Here is a 20,596-nt window from a genome sequence, read left to right as displayed (position 1 = left end):
TGTGCATTTTGTAAAATACGTAAAATGTTATGTCCTGACCACACTTCAGGAAAAAATGCAAGCTTTATATAAAGCCATGCATTCTTTCAGCGTGTATAATGTTCTGTGATACAGCTTAGGCAGAAAAGAAGGGAAGGAAGCATGGGAGTATTTCCCTAGATTTGCACTGTCTCCTTTGTGCTACCACCTTTCTGCGATGATTGCCCTGTGTTTATCTGTAGCTGGAAGCAGATGTTGGGCAACACAGTGCAAACTCTCCCAGAAGCAGCTTAACTTACCTGTGTACAGGTGTGCTGCCCCCACACCCCTTCCACACACTGCTAGAATATGGCAGCATGTCTTGGGGTCCAGTTCTGTCATCTCCCTGGCATGACACCCTCTCCATGGGAGAGTGTGGTTTGTAAGGCATGGCTTTGGTTCCACAGACCTCATGAATATCTAGCGAAGGCTGAAGGAGAGGAAGGGAAAACAGAAGGGATATTTCTTCATGCATGAACAGAATGTTTTTAAACAAATTCGTCTTGCTCATTTTAAAAGCCATAAATTTTTATTGCTACGCAGAGATATACCTATTTGCTACTTCCATTAAGGAGGCTGTATCTGTAGAAGTGTTGAAAAAACAGTATGCTGTTACCTCAATATTTTCTTCTCACATACAAAGTTAAATGTCATCTGGATGTTACTGACAGAATGTTCTGTCTCTTACTACAAGAAGCTGAGAATGTTATGAGAAGACCAACTCTTGTCCTGAGACAAAGACTGAAAAAAAGCAGGAAAGGTTAAGAAAAACCACTTCTCCCACAACACTTTGAAGAAGTCCCCCCAGATTTTTGTGACAATAACCCCATTTGGCTATCAAAAATCCCCAAATAGTCTCTATTATTTGAGCTGTCTGTCTGGGAACTCAGGCAGCTGATAGCCAGAATAAATCAGGAACAATCTGTTTGTGGATTATTCAAGACCCTGAACAAAGGAGGGTATCCAAAGGTTCTTGGAGACCTGGAATTGCATGCCAGTCTCCGTTTCTTGTCTAGCAAATGTTTCTGTCATGTGAGATCTATGCCTAACCAGGCAATAATTTGGTGACTGTACCAATTAGACATAGAACAGTTTTTTCTTGGATATAAATTTTCACTAATTACAATGAGTCATCATCACTAAACGCTTTGGGGCTTGCATGCGATATTTTTCTCTCTCCAAATTTCAGTACTATGTTGGAGAGATTGTCACAAAAGTATTTTCCAGATGTCCCCGAAAATAGGAGTTAAAAGACTGTGGCAGTTTAATATAGACATTTCTAACTTCTGGAGTCACTCACTCCTAAAGATGATTGGATATGGATTGACTGTGACCATAGATGATGAGGATGCCTGCCTGGTGCCAAGCTTGCTTTCCTGAAAGTTTCCTATCTTTTATTACAAGATAGGAGAAGCCTATCTTGTAATAAAAGACAGTCAGGGTAGTTGCATGATTTTTCTTAGCTGTGATTTCACACTGTACCAACTTGAGATGTTGCTTGTTTGACCAATGCCAGAGATTTCATGATATTAAGTTTGGGAAGTGGAAGGATGAAGCTGAAGGTGAATGGAGGGGCTGTTGTGGCGTGTGTAGGAGTTACTCCTTGGACTCTTTACGTCTTGGTAGACTGGCGGATACAGAGCTCTCAGATGTACATCAATGGGATGCAATGGAGGACTCAGAAAGGACTGGGAGGTTTTGAATCTTCATATAAACATTTCAACTAATGCCCAAATTGCTCTGAGACCAAAAGAAGTTGAACAGAACTGAAGAAATTAATTATTCAGACTAACTTGCCAGACACAGACATTCACTACAGCAGAGATGGAAGTTTAGCATTTGAAGATCATTTTATTACTTTTTCTTTGCTCCCAGAAAAATGCTTTAGCACCTTTAGAAATAGAAAGTGCTTTAATAGTTCAAACTCACCTAAAAAGCAGTAAAGAATATTTCAGCTATAAGATCTAAAGTTTTTCTAAATTGCATTTTTTCTTTCAAGAAAGCCTAGTAGAAATATACAGCCTTGAAAATTCATTATTCCTCTTCTTTGTCAACTTGACCTCCTATCCTCAAATTTGAGAATGGAAGATACAGTCCTAATAGTGTAAACCCTTTTTAAAACTTCATAAATCAAGGCAAAGAAATTCATGTGGAACTTTACACTAGTGACTCATGTTTCAACACAAGCATACTGTCATAAAACGTATCAGTAGGATACGCTTTATACTTTTAACTTCATATTTTTTTTGGTAAAATGTCAATATGAACAACTTTTTTCTCTGTTTGCCCAGAACTAGAGGCAGAGGAGTGGTGCAAACATCTTTGCATGGAGTGTCTAGGAGCCAGGCTCAATGATATAAGTCTTGGGGAACCAGATTTGCTTGCTGCTGGAGTTCAGAGAGAACAAAATGGTAAGTAACTTTGTATTTGCTCCTAGATCAGTTCTTAGGTGATGTCCCATGTTATCTTTGCTTTTGTTTGTTGTCGTGGGGACTTTTGCTATTATCTAGAAGCACATCATTAGTAATGAAACATTTGGATGCGTTTTTGAAGCTTAATCCTGTTTATTTCTACAAATAAGGATAAATAAATTTCATGCCAAATAGCATATGTAGAATGAATTCATGTCTTCATAGTGATCTTATTTTCCTGTCATGGGAAATAATGACCATGACCCTTCTGGTTCTGGAAATTATGGCCTCTGTGCAGAGGAATAAAACAGCAGCTCTTGTTCTGCAGCCTTTTAAAGACAATGATGAACATATTAACACCAATTTGGACTGCAAAACACATATTTGCTTTAAATTCACACCTGTCTTGAATATTGAAGACAGGATCATCTAAATGTTGTCAAATATGGGTGAAAAGGGCAATGACAGATGTTAGTCAGCACTAAGCCTGAGGTTTAAATCTTCATCTAAGGGCTATTTGGATTAGACACATGCACAGGAAGAATGCTAGTGGGTGGAATATGCAATAACAAAAGAAAATCTGTGATTATCCTGTCATTTAATTCCTATTAATGAATACGAGGGCAACACAAAATGTGCTCATTTATTCCTCCCTAAATTACAGCTCTCAATGATTATTACTGTCTTGATGCTTTTATAAGATGCAATAGCTTTCAACAAAGTAATAACACACACTGCTTCAATGGTCATAAAACATCAAGCCAACTATCATTATAAACAAAATTACATAATTAAATTATAGAATGAATGGCATTATATTGATTATATTGTATTAATTTCTCTGAACCTTATAGCATATAGCACAAAATATACAGAAATCTTTAAGGAATTTTGGTCAAAAAACAGATACGTTGAAATGTGATTTATAAGAAGTTCAAATATTTGTAAAATTATTTGCCTGCTATGAGACACAGAATTCATTTTGTAGTCTCAAACTACTTAACAAAGGGAAAGCTACTAATGTTGTAGGAAAGTGATAATGATCAGACACCACTCAAAGCATCCCATCTGCTGTATGTTCATAGGCCATAGGTATAAAACTCAATGTGTGCTATTGAAGAGAGAACTTATGTGAGCAGGGGGAGCTCCTTCACAAATGTGATAGGAAATAAATCGAGCCAAAAGCCTGTGATGTGAGCAGAAAAATATCATGAAATTCCTCAAACTCTTCGTGCAGTACATTCATGTACCATCCAGCAGCTTTTGGACATAGATGGAAAATATTACATTTTATCATGTTCTTGAAAGAGATCCAGTTACACACACGTGACCTCCAGGCAACATAGATTAGGTCTGTTGTATGAGCTAGTCTTGATTCAATTGCCTTAGTCTAGAAATTAATTGCAGTGCTACCAACCAGCATATATGAACATAATTAGCATCTTTATTGTTCTAAGTAAATAAATGAAAGGAAACAAAGAGGCAAAGCATGTATTTGTTGTACAAATCACATGAATAATAATGCATGGAGGGTATCATTAGCTGTATTCTTTTAAAACAAGTGACTGAATACATATAATCCAATATTTGACAATCATGCTCTACTAAATCATTAGTTACAGTATCTCAGACAAATAATTCTGACACCTATCCGCATCCTTCCCTCATCCCCTTGATGTACAACTTTGCATTTTAATAAGCATGCTTAATATTCAAAGTTGTCTTGTTCAGAAGCAAAGCAAATTCTGTTTTGAGTGTCTTTTAATCAACTTGGAAGGAGGGAAAACTACAGAGATTCTTACTATTGATATGAAATCTACCATTTTGTTCATTTATCTGGCTGTAAGAACCTGCAGTTGCAATCAAATTTCTGTAGCAGATTCCTTTAGTAAAATTGGTTGAGTGGAACCATGACTTCAGTTTATACTTGTTATCTTATTCTGCAAACCTGGTGGTATCATTCCCCATATGACAGTGGTATTGAAAAGGTGAGTAGTTGTAGGGTGGAATCATCTGGTGGGCTATAAAAAATTCAAATTTTTAGTTTATTTTCTTACACATTTTCCCCATATTATAGCTCTTACGCACATGCTATCAAACATTGTAGTTCAAAAGATACCTAAAAACATTTTAAAATTTAGTGATCTTTTGTTGACCTGAAACTGAAAGGGCAAAGTTTGCTCATTGCGAAAGTGGCAGCTGTGTCACTCTCTGAATAATTTTATTTTTTTGTGTTAAATAAAAACTGTACACTGGTATAGTACCTTTGAATGTCATTATTTTGAAATATATTGCAAGTATGACAACTTCATAGAATTCCTCTTGAGTTAGTCAATTTATTGATGTTTATTTGAAACAGAGATGTGAGAATACAGTTCGTAAAACCTGTAATACAACCTCAAAGCCTCAGCATCTGGTTTCATGAGAGTTCTGTTGCCTGAACCGTACAAGGGCTTTCTTTCAAGTCACTGAACAAAAGATGTCTCTTGATATCTGAGCAAGACCACAGTTTGTAATAAACATTATAATGTCAATGGTTTTTCAATTTTAGATAAATTTATTTTTTTACACTTTTAAAAACTGAGAGAAATTGAATAATGATGTTATACTGTTGATATCTCCATGATATGACGAGTGTTAGTACCATTAATCCCACAACAACAGATGTATTAACCATTAATTGTATCTCATTCCACTGAGTTTTTTTTTAAATGGTTACTTTGTCCTAAAGAGTTTCTGAAATGTTTAAAATTTAATAAAGATACTTCCTTGGTCATAGAAGAACTAGCCTAATAAGGTGGGATTTTCATGAACTGCTTTGCATTTTCCAAGCAATAATATTTTTAATATGCAATGTTCATCAGTTCAACTACTTGCCCCTTCTTGTCCTTAAAGGACATTTGCATGGTGTAAAGATATTCACTGAATGGATCAGGTAAACTGGCTCTCTCTTGAAAAAAAAACAAACAAAAACTTTCTGTTCTGTAAGTTTGTGGTTTAGTTTTTGCATGTGACCACTGAGGGCGCTACCCTCAGTTTGCAACATTAGAAATAATTTTCTTAATTGTTGTTATATATGCCCTGGGACCATTAAAATTGCTACATCCTTCTTATATTTTTTTATACTCAAGGAATCACATTTCAGAAAATACTTGGCAAGGAAAATACATGTTTTCTATCATTTGTTTAATACCTCTTTTTATTACATCTGAGCCTGTTTATTGTCCCGCTCTCACTCTTGAGGTTCTCCTGAGATGAACTTTACATTTCAGAAGGGAAGACACCTGATTCTCTGTGATAGGACTGCAACAATATGATTTGCAAAAACCCATATTTTTTATAGTTCTGAGTTGTTCAGTAAGTGCTAGTGAGATCTGTTTTACTTTAGTTGCAGTGTTGCTTGGCCCTCCAGCACCAAGCAGTTCTGCAGTGTTGACAACAAAAAGAGGCAAACTGTAAAGCAGCACTGCTTACAGCAGAGAGCTCTAGCTACTATGTCTTGTAGGAAGTAGAGACAAGACATCTAAGCAATTCTTGTGCAAAGCACATCAGTAACAAAAAGCTTCTTGCTGGATTTTACCTCCGTTATTACTTTCAAGAAGTATTATCATAAGTCTTGCTGTGTAAACTCTGATGCAGAAAATTACCCTTAGGTGGTTTTCTTTTTAAATTTAAGGCTCACAACTAATGGCTGCTTAGTTTAGAATGATACGCAGCTTTCAATAAAAGTGAGATGTAAAATGAAGTTTCTGTTGCTGTCCAACCATCTCTCCTGCAAATCTAAGAGACTAGAATGTGTTCCTCAGTCCTAAAGCAGCAACCTTGTTTCTGTTTAAACTTCTTTTCACACCAAACACAGTTTCTTAGTGCTTATGTATGTCCATTTGGATTATTTGCTAAAGAATTAAAATACAGTATGATAGCAAAATCAGTAAAGACCTCACCTCCTGATCCTATTCAGATATTTCAGTATAATGGCAGTGAAGCTGTATATGAAATGATAAGACAAATAATAGTACAGAGTTATAACTCCAGGAAAGAAAATCTGGACTAAGTTGGATCTTATAACACTGTTGACTTCTAAGCAATATCCTGTGATACCTGCATACACATTTCATAATCCTTAGGTTTCTCAAGCTGCTGCTAAGCAAAGAAATTGTGAATGTAGAGTACTGACTTTGTTTAGGGGAATTGGAGGCTTCCTTTTCAGCTCTCAGTGAATTTGGAAGCATTTCCAATATATTCCAAAATGTAATGACAAAAACAAATGTTTGGGTTTTTTAAAATTTTTATCTTCCCAGGTGACATCATATCTAGAATTTGTCCATGCTCACTGCTTCCAATGTGTCATTGTTTTCATTCTCTATAAAAGGAAGCAATTTCTAAGAAGGCATCCAAATGGACAGTATACAATGACAGACTATATTTACTGTGAAAAAGAAACCAGAATATTCAAGACAATATTGGTTAAAAAAAGCATTATGTGTAGACTATTGATAAATTCACTCTTTAGGAGCAGGTGCTTCTGTTTTGTGAAGACTCTATTCCTGTCTATTTTGAACACTAAATAATAGCACTAACAGAGCTGAATACTTGTGCTAAATCATATTCTATTAAACTGTACTTGTAAACCTGATTTAAAACCTGAAGAAAATGGGCAAATGGTAAAATGAAAATTTTTAAACTGAAGACAGAACCAGATCCATCTTTTACTGCTGCAGCTCGTTTATTGTAACTTATCATGTCTGTGATATCAATATGATGCTTTTCTATTACATGTTTTGGGTTTTTTGATTTTTTTTTTTAATTTTACTGCATTATAAAGATAATTTTGATTTTAAAAGTCTGAAGGAGTTTAAAAGATAATTGGTTTTTTTGCTTTTCCTCCCTGTCTAATATTTAAATTAATATCCCATAAAATTATTTCCTTTGTAAGGTTTTTCTTCTTTCATAACTTTGGTTTTGCCTTCTTTTTTTTATTTAAAAACATTCCACAGGAGTACCAGTCTTGCTTCCTGGATTTTAATTGCAAGAAACTCCTTAATTCTTGTTAGCAAAAATGTAGCTTTTCATAGTGAACAACATCCTCGAATCCTCAGAAGAGGATTATGAGTTATTTCTTTGTGCTGCATATTGAGATTATAAAATATAGCCAAAGCATAGAGACTTCATAATTACATTCACAGAGCTGACTTGTTTTAGGGCATTTTCTAGGGTCTGTAGAATCTCTGTAATTTAATACATAAAAACACTTTGAATGATTTTGATTCGTCTTCTGTTATCCTTAATTCATTTTCATACATTGGATTTGTTTGTTCATTTTTCAAATCAATGAAACACAGACAGCTTTATTCAGAAATGTAAGGTGTTTACAGTTTAAATGGCTGGTTAATCCAGTAAGACTTCAGATTCTTCTCTACCTTACTGCTTATCACTGAAACAATTCAAAATATTTATCTATGGTAGCCTTCATATTTTTATTGAGATGCTTATAAACATTTCCATGCATTTTTAATGGAAGCAAAGCAGAATATTTCTAATCAAAGGAAAAAAATTATTTCTGAAGTCCTGGTTCCTCACCGTGTACAGCAGAAGTGAAACATTCTAGTAAATCCAACATATGAATGAACACAAAATGTTGTGCCTTCAAGACTTAAAGTTCTCTTTCCACCTGAAAATTAACCACAGGTGGAAGTGTCATAGGTGGAGGAGTTTATTTCATGCGTAAACTGAGTATTTGCTTTTAAAGCCTGTTCTTATTTATATAGGCACCACGAACCAGACTGTCTCCTTCCATAAGTAATTTTTTACCAATCATTAAAACTGAAATGAAACCAAGCATCTGGATTACAAGATTGCGATGTCATCTGGTCGATTTTCCAACTGGTATGATTTAGGCAGAGGAATCCAGTGATAAAATGGCAGAACCAGGATCACTGGGTTTTGATGATTTTTCTTCCCCAGTACAGCAGGAAGGCTGATAGCATTTTGGAGTTGCTGCCAAGTCTCCATCTCAGTCAATATGCTCATTTTAATAAAGACTCTTATGCTCCTATGCCCTGGAAAACATTATTAAGTGTTGTATTCTTGCCAAAGCCCAAATGCTAAACACCTTTTCATGCACAAAGAGTATGATGAAGCATTGCTCTGCTTATTCAAGGAGATGGGAAAGAGCAGTTACATTGAGTGGAATAATAAGTGTTGCAACATATCAGCATTTTTTTCTCATCCTGGCTCCCCCAGTCCCTTAACTTTGTTCTCATCAGTTTTCGAGGAGGTAGGATGATAGGGGTGCTGAATGCTGAGGAATTGCACCTGCTCAGTCTCAGTCTTACCTTGTCCAACAATATCACATCCACTTGCTTGGTTTCTTCCATCTCACTCCTTTCTGGGTCCCTCACTAACTTCTATTTGCTTAGTCTTGTTATCCACTGAACTCTTATTATCTCATCCCACTCATATGCAGATGGTGTCTGAACCACAGAAAAGCTAAATGAGCTATGGAATGTCATTCAGAAGATCTGGTGTCAGAATTCAACTGGGATTCCCAAATCTGGCCTATGAATATTTGTACTTGCCTGGATAAGTTTAAGGACAAAACATGCCACTAAAAATTGAATTGACTGTATTACCATTAGCTAATAGATACCTGTTCAAATATTTTCTGAAATTGAAAAATTGGACTCTGCATGTTAATTAATAAAATCATTTAATAGTATCTACACCTTTCCCTGTCCTCATTTGCCCACTACTCAAAAGTATAGTTTTTGTTCCAAAAGCAAATATATCCATCCCAAATCATCTCCAGCACATATATTTGTACCCTTGGTTTTCTTGCCAATTTAATTACGTTCCAAGGGTGCTACATTTTGCCCTGCAGCTGATGTTCACTTTAATCAGACATACTTTCTTTAATCCATGATATCTCACCTTAGACACTGACCTCCCATGCAAAGTCAGCAAATGTCTCCTGACAGTTTGAGGATACCATATGTCCTGACTACCCTTCATGCAATAATATCCTGAAATACTTCAAAGAAGTTGAGCATTTCATGAGTATCCTGGTAATGTCTAAACCAAGCTGAAATGTTCTGTGCCTTCAACACAACAGTTTAATGTTTACTTCAGAAAATAATTGTACCTTTTAATTTTATCTGCTGTCAGAGACATTCTGTCAGTGAAGATAGGGAAAGAGAAAGGGAAAGATTTTCATTCGCACGTAGTAGCCCCATTCGCCCATAAATACATTGTGTTATTTCATGTAATGTAAGAGAGAAACATCTTACATGTCAGTCACCTGCATCTTTCTTTCAAATAGAGCAGGGAAGTAGCAATAATATGAATATTGAAAGGACATTTATATATAGATATATATAATTCCAGTGCAAGTATAAGTTATGTTTTCTTTACTATTCCCTTTCCAATGTGGTCATCAGCCCATATTCCCATGTGTGAGTCTTTCTATTTACTTTAGTAGTCATTACATTAGACCTCTGCACCATGAACTCCTCTGAGGGTTGGGAGAAATTCTTTTCAGTGACCTCAGCAGCTTCTGCTAATCTATTTGATCTGTGTGTCAGAAGACTTTTACACAATGTTTGGACTTTCACATTTGGGACCTTAATCATAAAATGAAACTTTTAGGGCTAACACACCCATTAGTATGACTAATGAGAACTAGGGCCTGGGAGAAGAGGTTGTGACTGAATGGATCAACTGGGGAGTCATTAATAGGACAAAATTAAATTGACTGAAACAGAACAACATTGGGGATGACAAGTTTACTTATATCTATGCAGGGCAGCAATTTTTACTGCTCACCCAGCAGTTCCCTGCTTTCACTACTTCCTTAACCAAACTTTTACTACTTTATTCACACACACACACGCTCATACACTTCTAAGATATTTACTTGCAATATTTTAATTCTTTTGTCAGACAGCTATATATATCAAATGTCTAAAAAATGGAGACATAATGTCTGTGATATTGAATGTCAAACACATGCATCTAATTTTGACTATTGCAATAAATTTCTCTCACTTTAATTTCAATTCCTTCCTAATTTTTATGAGGACACTGTGAGAAAATTCAGTTCAAATAGTGGATGAAAAGTGTCCCACACCAAACTCTAATTTCTTTTTCGAGTAATTGGAGACAATTTTCCTACAAGTTGCCCCTTTAAAGAGCATTTTCTCAGTATCATTTGTTGAATGAGCATTGCTCATGCTCATACTTTAAATTATTCTTGCTTTTTTGTCAACAACCTTTAGGCAGTAACACTGACATTTTGCATTTCTACCCTTTCCAAAGATGAAAGGAAACTGTGACATAAAAGTTGTGAATCAGCTGCACTCTCCCATATTATGCTATTAAGCCTCAATACTGCAGTTCATTTAGAGTTAAGATATAGGCCAGCACTTCCAACTGTAGCACCAGAAATTTAACAGAGTTTTTCACTCTTTGTAAAAGCAACTTACAGAAAAAGAAAATTGCATTTTTATTTAAAATTCTCTTGCTAATAATGTGGTTTACTTCCTTCCATATGAGTTAATTGTCTTTTATATAATTTTGGGGTTTTTCTTTTTTTTTTCCTTTTTTAAGGATTTTTTTTTTTTTGCGTTGCTTATTTTATCACATGCAATTTAGGCACTTCAGAAAATTACTAATGCCCTTGACTCCTACCACAGTAAGTGCACTTTGCAAGGGAAGTGCAGCTGATAGTGATTGATGTCATGACCATACTAATATGTTGTGTTGAATCAGATTTTTCAAGAAAGCAACAGATGACTAAAATTGTTAATTTGACAAATAATAATGTCTTTGGCAAATAAATAGAAACAATGCAAGGAATGTAATTATTAACAAGCTTCAATAAGTAAACCTTGGTTTGCAATTTCAAGGACAGTTTTTCTAAGAGGCAATATAAGGTTGCACATATATATTTTGTCAAGATACATATAGTTCTGGTTTTGAGTGAGGAGTCTCTGTCAGAGTTCATGTTATTGTGAATTTTGATTTGTAAGGGGTCATGGACGTTAATGTGAAGATAAAAGAGGATTTCAGTTAAGTTGCTGGGAACGTATGTCCAAGAGGACTATGCAGATCATCTGTGAAAGATATCTCAGTCTGCTGCATCATTTATAATGAAAATGAAATGAAGATGATTTCCCTCTCACTCTTCTCGTTTACACAAGCAAGACTTTTTCAACATCAGTGGGTCTTCACCTCTGCTAAAAGCTAGAAATTTGGCTTTAATTTCTGAACCATCAAAGCTAAAGATTTTATTTCAATTTTTTTTTTGCCAGTATAAAATCTTGCTTTAACTTGTGATGTCTTACCTTGTGTTTTTTTCCAGAACGATTCAATGTATATCTTATGCCTACACCAAATTTAGATATCTATGGGGAATGTACAATGCAGATCACACATGAAAACATATATCTCTGGGACATCCACAACGCCAAGGTCAAGCTGGTCATGTGGCCTCTGAGCTCTTTGAGGAGATATGGACGTGACTCAACGTGGTTTACATTTGAGTCTGGAAGGTAAGAGCTAAGGAGATGGAAAACGAAGAAGAGATGAGCAGAGCTTTTTGAAAAGCAGTCTAATAAGTTAGATTAGCCTCTCATTATAAAGCAAGACAGAATAATGGCCTCTACATAAACTTCTGTTTGCTGAACATTACTTTTTAATAGGTTCAGCCCAGTCTTTGAAATAAATGTTACTATGTGTTATATTTAAAATGAGCTTAAGCTTCCTCTGACTTTTATTTAACTGTATTGAAATGTCATACTTAAGGTTTATGCGTCTCGCTGTGCTTAAACACTAGTGTGGTATAATTTGAGTACTTTCGATGTAGAAGAAATTAATTCTAAATCATGGAAAAGGTTCATCACACAGTATGAATAGAATAACTTTTATTACAATGGATATTATTCTTTTTGGATGTTCCTGATGACTGATTGCCACCCTAGAATATAATTACAAGCAGGAATACAGAGAACACTGTGAATCCATAAAAGAGCTGGCTCTTTTTTCTGCCTGCAGTTTGCCATTTCCATTCTCGGATCAGTTTTAAATGTCCATGGAGCTCTGTTTTGTTTCTTTTTAAATCACTGCCAGGGTGATCAGTTTAACCACATCATTTGTGTTTTCTGTAGTCAAACACAGGAATTTTTGGAGCGNTTTTTCATATCTTTTTAATGCATTTTGTATCTTGCCATTTAGTTCACCGTCTTTTCTTCATTTCTGCACAAAAATTATTCTGCATTTAACACTCCCTTTGGTGGTGTTTGATCTTGTATTTTATGGTTCTAGACTATTGTTCTTTATGGTTTGGTTTGGGTTTATTATGGTTTGTTATACTCCTTTATGAGAAGCCTGAACTTTCTGAAGCAATCTGTGAAATTACAGGTGTCTCTAAACTCTTGGGTTAGACACATTGTCTTGTTAAAAATCTTTATACACATTTTGATGTATACTTATTCAATATCATTAACAAATATTCACAAAAGCACAGTTTGTGATCAGAAACAAAAACATAGATCAAATGGACCCCAGTGCCTAAGAAGGTAATGTCCAGAATTCCTCCGCAGGAAGGGAATTACCACTTTACAAGTAATTTGTATATCCAGACTGATGTCACTTGACCACTTTGGTGCTCTGTTACTTTTCTGTGACGGCTTCACAATTAAAAATCTTGAAGGCATCATTACTTTTTTTAAATTTGATCTTTTTAAAGGGAAAATTAGCAAAGTTAACCCATGTTTCAACTTGATTTCAATGATTAAACTGAGTGGCTTATTCAAATATACAATTTTAGCAAGAATTAGCATTTCAAGCCTCCTACAGTATTTTAATTCCATTTCAAGCCTCCTACAGTATTTTGATTCCATACTAGTATCTGAACATCATCTGCCCTTGCAGTCCATGGACCATGTGACCTGATGAAAAGTGGATTGTTTGTCTTTGATCTGATTCCTCCCTTTTTACTTGCTTGGGAGTACTTTCTCTATCTGATTTGGAAATGCTTAAAGTAAAAAGTAGGGCTAGAGAAACATTAGTACCTTCAATAACATCTGAAGGCTATATAGGGCAACACTAATACTAGTTTTAAAACCAGTTGTTGATTTGCTTGGGGTTTTATTTTTATTTTTTAATCAACAAATCATCTTTCTTATCTTTCTGAACATGATTTTCTTTGTGCCCTGATCTGCTAGTACCTTAATACAATAAATTCCTGATGCATGTTGTTTTATCAGAAGTGAAGCACTCATCCATGTTTTATGAGAATATTATGCAGTAAAAGTGTTGTTGCTTTAATTTTCCCCTAAGGCTTAAATATTAAATGTAGACAATTGCTTTAAAGGAAATATTTTTAAATAGGTTCTTATGTTTTAGGGAGTTTTAGCAGATATCCAGTATATGTGTATGAGGTTTGCATGAACATTAAAACCTCAGTTTCATATATTTATTATACATCCTGAGTTTTTGTATTACTTTGTTTGAGAAAATAAATCCCTACCATTAAAATAAATGGACATATTCACAAAGGGATACTATGTTAAATAAATTAATCAAAATGAAGCTTTTTGACAAATTTATCTTTTAATAAACATATTGCTTTGCATTTAAATGGAATCTGGATTCAGATGTATAAAACTGAACCTCTCACTTGCCCAGTGAAATGTAATGGCTATACAATTTGAAGAATGTCTAAAATATGTGACGAATGGACTCAGATTCTTTTAATCTGACAGATTTTTCTGTTTAGTTTTGCACTGAGTTGGAGTTTGTAAATATGTATCTTTGCACTATCTATGAATTAGACAAGTCCTTGTTTTTCATTATTTAGTGAACCAATGAAAGTAAGTATTTCTTGCTCAGTGATTTCCTTAATTTTTTTTCTCTATCCAAACTCTGCTAAGATTTATGGGAAGCACAGTTTTGTGTGGCTTTGTTCAGTGCTAGATGGAGAGATTCTCATTATTTAAAGTACTTGATTAGGGAAAATCCCATACCATCTATCCATCGATCAGAAAATAGTAATTCACAGCTCCATTAGGCACTACAATGGCTTTGTGTGGATTAATACAGTGCATCTAACACAGTGAATGGAACCCATGGTAATTCAGAGCACCTGAGCTAAGAGCTTAGCATTTACCTTTTTAAGAGCTAGGCTTTCCGCCTAAGCGGTCTTGGACTGGGGTGGGGAGTTGTACTGGCTTTTGCTGTGGTAGAGTTAGTTTCCATCACAGTAGCTAGTATGGGGCTGTGTTTTGGATTTGTGCTGAACACACGGTTGATAACACAGGGGTGTTTAGTTATTGCTGAGGGCTTTTCTTCTCCTCAGCCCACCCCACCGGCAAACAAGCTGGAGATGCACAATGAGTTAGGAGTGGACACAGCCAGGGCAGCTGACCCAGACTGCCCAAAGGGACAATCCTATACCATGTGGGTGTCACATTGGGCATATAAAACAGGGTGAAGAAAAAGGAATGGGGGTCACAATTGGAGTGATGGTGTTTGTCTTCCCAAGTCACTGTTATGTGTGATGGAGCACGGCTTTCCTGGGGATTGATGAACACCTGCTTGGCCATGGGAAATGTTGAATGAATTCCTTGCAATCTTCTTCTTGTGCACATGGCTTTTGCTTTACCTGTTACACTGTCTTTCTTCACTTTTACCCTTCTGAGCCTCTCCTCAGTCCCAGTGGAGGAGTGAGCGAGTGGCTATGTGATGCTTAGTTGACAGCTGGGATTAAAAACCACAACAGGAGTTTTAATGTTTAATCATCAATGAGTCACAGGATTTCCTTAATTTATGGATGTGTATAATGTATTCAGACACCTCATTCTCATTATTTTGGGTATTGCATATGTTGGAGACACTGTGTCATTTATCTGCATCGGTGCACTTATGTCTCTTGAAACTTTTGGAAATGCTGCTCCATGTACATGGGCATTAGTCCTTGACTGTCTCTGATTTTAAGCCCCTGAAATGGAAGGTGTGTCCTATGGAACTGCCCACCTAACTGTCCGTAAGGTGCTGTTTATTTGCACAGGATTGCATTAATTACATGCAATCTAAGAAACATGCCAGAAAAGTAATAAAACAGATACAGCTGAAATATCTCATGGTCCAGATTAAGTGTGAAGACATCCTTTTCAGACTCCTACCCAAGTTACAGGATTCGTTTTGCTGATGTAAACCAAACAATTCATAATAAAGCCATAAACAATGTTTAAAATCCATCCTCTGGAAACTGCAAAAGGCAGTTGTCCAAGATTCCCTTTTAGCAAAATAAGCTGTCTGAAGCACCTTTTTAGGAGCATAAGAGAAGACTCCTAAGAATTCAGAATTGAGGCACTGAGAAAATTAAACACACATGGACTCTTTGTTCCTTTTAAAATGTTCTTTCTTTTGCTTTACTGTAATTCTGCCTTTTACATTAAACAATATTTTCTATGTATGGAAGCTGTCTGGTCAAGTCTACTAATCCTGGCCAGAAGTATAAAAAGGAAAAGCTAAAGTCAAGTTAAACATGGTGAGAAAATACAATGAGGGAATGGGCTCTGGAAGCTCCAGCCAAACTTTGTCAAATACTGTGAGCTTCCAGCTGAGTTGAGAGTTTGAGGCAGAAGGTTTTTCTTGGATATTTGAGAACAGAAGGAGCCACAAATCCATGACACACTTCTTTTTCTGAAATATATTTTCTCTTGTTTCATAGACAAGATGTTGAAATATAAACAATTTCAAGTATTTCCAAGTTGTACATTCAGAACCCCCCACACACTAAACTATTCCTTCTTTATTTGCGTTTGATTTGGGTTTTTTCCTTCATCAGAGAAAATGTAATGAAATGTGGTATTCTCTATCGTTTCTAAGATCTGGAATCTGTTTCTTTGGTTGAGAAAAATATTAAGCTCAAGCATTATAGAGTGGTGACATGAGAATTTCTCAGATTTTTTTTTTTCCCAAGACTGATACACTCATTTTCTCAGTGCTAAATACACAGATGCTAGGGTTATCTGAAGCAGAAAGTTCACTGTTTGCTTCAGGCACTACATCTGACTGTAATCTTTCATTTGTCTGTCAGTCCTGTGTGGTGATTTTTGGTGTTAATGTGACATGCATTAGTCAATTAACCCTTAAAGTTCAGTTTCAAAAAACATCCTCTTTTTCTCTTGTGTGGAAGAGGTCCCTTATGTATGTGCCTCGTGAGACAGCTGTCATGAGACTTCATACGCTGTTGTACCTATAAGCTCAGGTCTGTACCTCCTTGAAGAGAAGCCTGCAATTCCTGATAGCTGGTGGATTATCTAAGTAGGGGGTTAAGTTCATGTATCATGGGTTTTTCATAGAATTATAAATCATATATTATAAATTATTCTAAATATGATTATAAATCATAAGCTTGTAATAGAGTTTGTAAGTCACTTTGGGTTAAGCAGCACTATGAGCACTTGTGCAGCTGCAATAAATAAATTTATCATTTCACATAAACATTAGCTCAGAGCTTTTAGCATCCCACACTTAATAGTTAAGTTTGTTAGGATCTTTTTCTTCTGTTACACTTTTGTGATACTTTAAAAAAGCCTAATTACCCATGATGTAAAATTCCTATTATTTTGTTTTATGTTTTCTCACTGTGTCTTCAATTTTTTCTCATAGACTTTTAGGCATGTATCCCTAAAATCTGAAAATAAAAAACTTTCTTTAAAAAAGGAACATTAATCTCTTTTATGTATCCTCCCCTGGATTTTTTTTTTCAGTAATGACATAGCTCTAATTTTAGGGAAAGTGGCATTTCTTACCACTAAAAAGGTTTCATTAGTTCCTGCTATTTAGCAGTGCCAAGGTTATACCATAATATGTTGTAATTGTAGTTCCATTCCTACTTTTTTCCATTCCAACTCTCAATTTGCCTCCTGCCAAATTCTTGGCCTGGAATAAGTTCTGTGTTAGTCATTTGATTCACTTAAACCCTTCTTAAAAAGGAGTTGTGTGTTTAACTCATCTAAAGAACTCTTACTCTGTTTGGGATCATGGTACCTAATCTAAGAACTCTTTTACTGGTGGAAACTAATATAGCTCACTTTAAGTGATTTATAAAGTGCTCATTAAATTTTCTTTCTGCCAGGGTTCCTCTCAGACTGCTGTAGCATTGATAAGTCAGAGTGAGTTCCACAAAACTCACATAACAATGACATTCTCCGCAGTATAACTGAATAATGGAAGCAGAGAAAAGAAGGGGTTGCATATAGACTTCTTTAATCTAAATTTCTGTTTTACCTTACAAAGTGTTATGCTTTTTTTTACTGTTGTTTTGAAAATTCAGGCATAATATACAAACCTACGAAAGATTTTTTCCAACTGACAAAGAATGCCTGAGCCATTCCACTTCGCTGTGAAAGCTAATTTTTATGAGAAAAACAATGGACAAAAAAACCAAAGGGCAATTTATTGAAAGAATATAGTTTCCTTTATTAATTTTATCAGAAATAGATTGAGGAATCAGTGACTCCTTCGACAGAGCAAGAAGCTCTATAGATGAAGTTGTGTAGCATAATAATGAACATGTTTATGAATATTAAATTGATAGGAATGAGGACATCACTAACTCATTAATTCACCATTGCCTAAGGAGTAATTTTCCTTATGAATTTGTACTGAATGAAACATATACAGTTAGAAAAACAGTCACCCAAAGTTTGTCCAGTGAACACAAAAGATGTACAGCTCAAAAGGAAAACCATCATGTCTGTGATATCTATAGAAGTGGCTCGTACTTGCAAATCCCAGAGGGATTAGCATGAGTTTTCAACTGATCACTAGATATCCAAAATCATTGGTTTAATTCAAATATTTCAAAACTTTTAAATGAAATCACTGAGAATTGTATTGTGTTTGCCTAATGTATTAGCAGATAGCATACTTCTGATGATCCTGAGGTAGCATGAACTGTGCCTTTCGGTTGAGTGCCTAATTTGCCTACTCCCTTCATAACAGTCATGTCATAGTCAAAGAAGGGCTTGTCTTAAAATATTTTGAGACCAGCTGCCATTTAGCTTTCATGTGGCTTTACATCCATGCATGAGCCCAAGAGATTTGTTATTTACTTAACTGTATTCTAATTGCCTCTTTTTCATACATATGCTCTCCCGTAAGCATGCATTGTTGGATTAATATTCTTGAAGTTTAAAATGGCTAACAAAGTTTTTGCTGTGTAATATATGAGTGGAGAAGAAGCAGATTAAATAATTTGTACATTATTAATCCCAGTAGGACTCATTGTTTGGACTGTACATTTTAACCTTTGAATTCCACAGTAAGAAGCAGCAATAATTAATCTCATATGGCAGTTCTGGATAACTTAAGATGCTCCAGCAGCATGTCCTTTTCTCTCCAAGAGTCATAATAACATTTAACCTCCTACTTCAACATACAGGAGGACTGAAATGTTTCAGATTTGAAAACTAAAACAATTTAGTTTTAAGTGCCCCATTTAAAAAAAAATCCACATCTAAACTCAAAATCTCTTAAATACAAAATGCTAAATAGATTTTGCAATGGTCTGCATTTAGTATATAGATACCATTTACAATAAAAGTGTCTATTTTGGCACTTAAATACTGTTTCATCTCTCCCCTAGCAAGCATATTTGCATGAGGTAATTAAAAAGGCTGGAACTTGGCACCTAATTATTTATACAGACAGTGTAAGAGTGTTAAACACTTCACAAAGGGCAATCCAGAAGGCCACATTTTGCACAGAGAACCATCTAGCCATCAATAATGCTAAGCACAAATAAATCCTTTTCTCCAAAGCTTTTGAATGTAGAATCATCGATTGAGGAGTAGGTTTGAAATACCCTCTATGCTGCGGCTGTGTACTGTACAAACATAGAAAGAAGTAATCAAAATGCAAAGGCTGAAATTTGCACAAAAAAAAGAGCTTTGTTCGTGAATATGTAGGGAACTGCAAACCCGTGCTTGCACATACACACACAGAGCATTGCAGAAGCATAAAGGGGCCCGCTTTTATACTTTTGTAGGCTTCATTTGTTGTTGGGAACTCTGATTCCTCTGCTTCAGCTGGCACATAGGTTTATTCTAAAGGTCATTTTAGTGTCTGAACAGTTGTTTTTTGTATGTTGCACATGAAAAAGTGCAATGGAAGTTTTATTTTTCTCTCAGGCTTGGGTCTTCATTCTACTGGAACCAAGTTGGGTATAGTTTGACTGTCAATCACTACTTTTGAGCTGAGAAAGCTGCTTTAGCATGCTGGTCTTGGAAGGTTTGCCCAATATCTGTTTAATTCCCCCTGTTCTTTCAGGCAGTATAAATTCATTGTTCTCACAAATAATAAACTCACTTATGAGGAGTGACTGAGGTCACTTGGTTTGTTCAGCCTGGAGGAGACTGAGGGGAGACCTCGTTGTAGTCTTCAACATCCTATGTGAGAGGAAGTGGAGGGTCAGGTACTGATCTCTTCACTCTTGCGATCAGCGACAGGACTCAAGGAAACAGCCCAAAGCTGAGTCAGAAGAGGTTTACGTTGGATATCAGGAAAAGGCTTTTCACCCAGGGGGTGGTTGGGCACTGGAACAGGCTCCCCAGGGAAGTGGTCACAGCACCAAGCCTGAGTTCAAGAAGCATTTGGACAACTCTCTCAGGCACATAGTGTGATCTTTGGGACTGTCCTGTGCAGTTGGACTCAATGATCCTGGTGGGTCCCTTACAACTCAGCACATTCTATGATTCTTTAAAATATCTATTGGCATCTTTTTGTTAGCTTTACTAAGCTCTTCTGGAAGATGTGGGTATCCAGTAACTTCTGTTCTTCAAAAAGGGGTCAGTAGAGTGGTTTTGGTGTTTACTGTCATTCACAGATGGAAAGCAATTCCAGAAATACTTCTGTATTCTGGACATAGTATGAGAGTAGAAACTCTATAGTGTAGAATTTTCCATGCTGATTCTTTATTTCAGTAACTGTATTCTGACTTCATTAGTTGAATGTCATTACCAACAATGCTTTATATGTATGTATATTTATTATACACATTTCCAAACACAGTTATTATATATGTGATCCCACTGTATCCATGAATGTGTTGGAATATGTAACTGTAGAGGCTACTGGCTTTTTTTTTTCCTATTGCT

At 35.7% G+C, this 20,596-nt stretch overlaps 1 protein-coding gene across 2 annotated transcripts in view; it reads left to right on the top strand.

The window, feature by feature from the left end:
* Positions 1–20,596, top strand: part of DOK6 (docking protein 6) — a 245,601-nt gene that overhangs the window by 145,124 nt on the left and 79,881 nt on the right. For both annotated transcript variants that reach the window (XM_017819431.1, XM_017819430.1), the window contains 2 exons: positions 2,310–2,429; positions 11,788–11,977. In XM_017819431.1, coding sequence (XP_017674920.1) covers positions 2,310–2,429; positions 11,788–11,977 — 310 coding nt within the window. The remainder of the gene's footprint in view (positions 1–2,309; positions 2,430–11,787; positions 11,978–20,596) is intronic.

The sequence above is a fragment of the Lepidothrix coronata genome, unplaced genomic scaffold (assembly GCF_001604755.1).
Source record: "Lepidothrix coronata isolate B3197 unplaced genomic scaffold, Lepidothrix_coronata-1.0 Scaffold75, whole genome shotgun sequence".
Classification (NCBI taxonomy): Eukaryota; Metazoa; Chordata; class Aves; order Passeriformes; family Pipridae; genus Lepidothrix; species Lepidothrix coronata.
The sequence above is the reverse complement of the archived record's forward strand: the minus strand, read 5'-3'. Positions and strand labels throughout refer to the sequence as shown.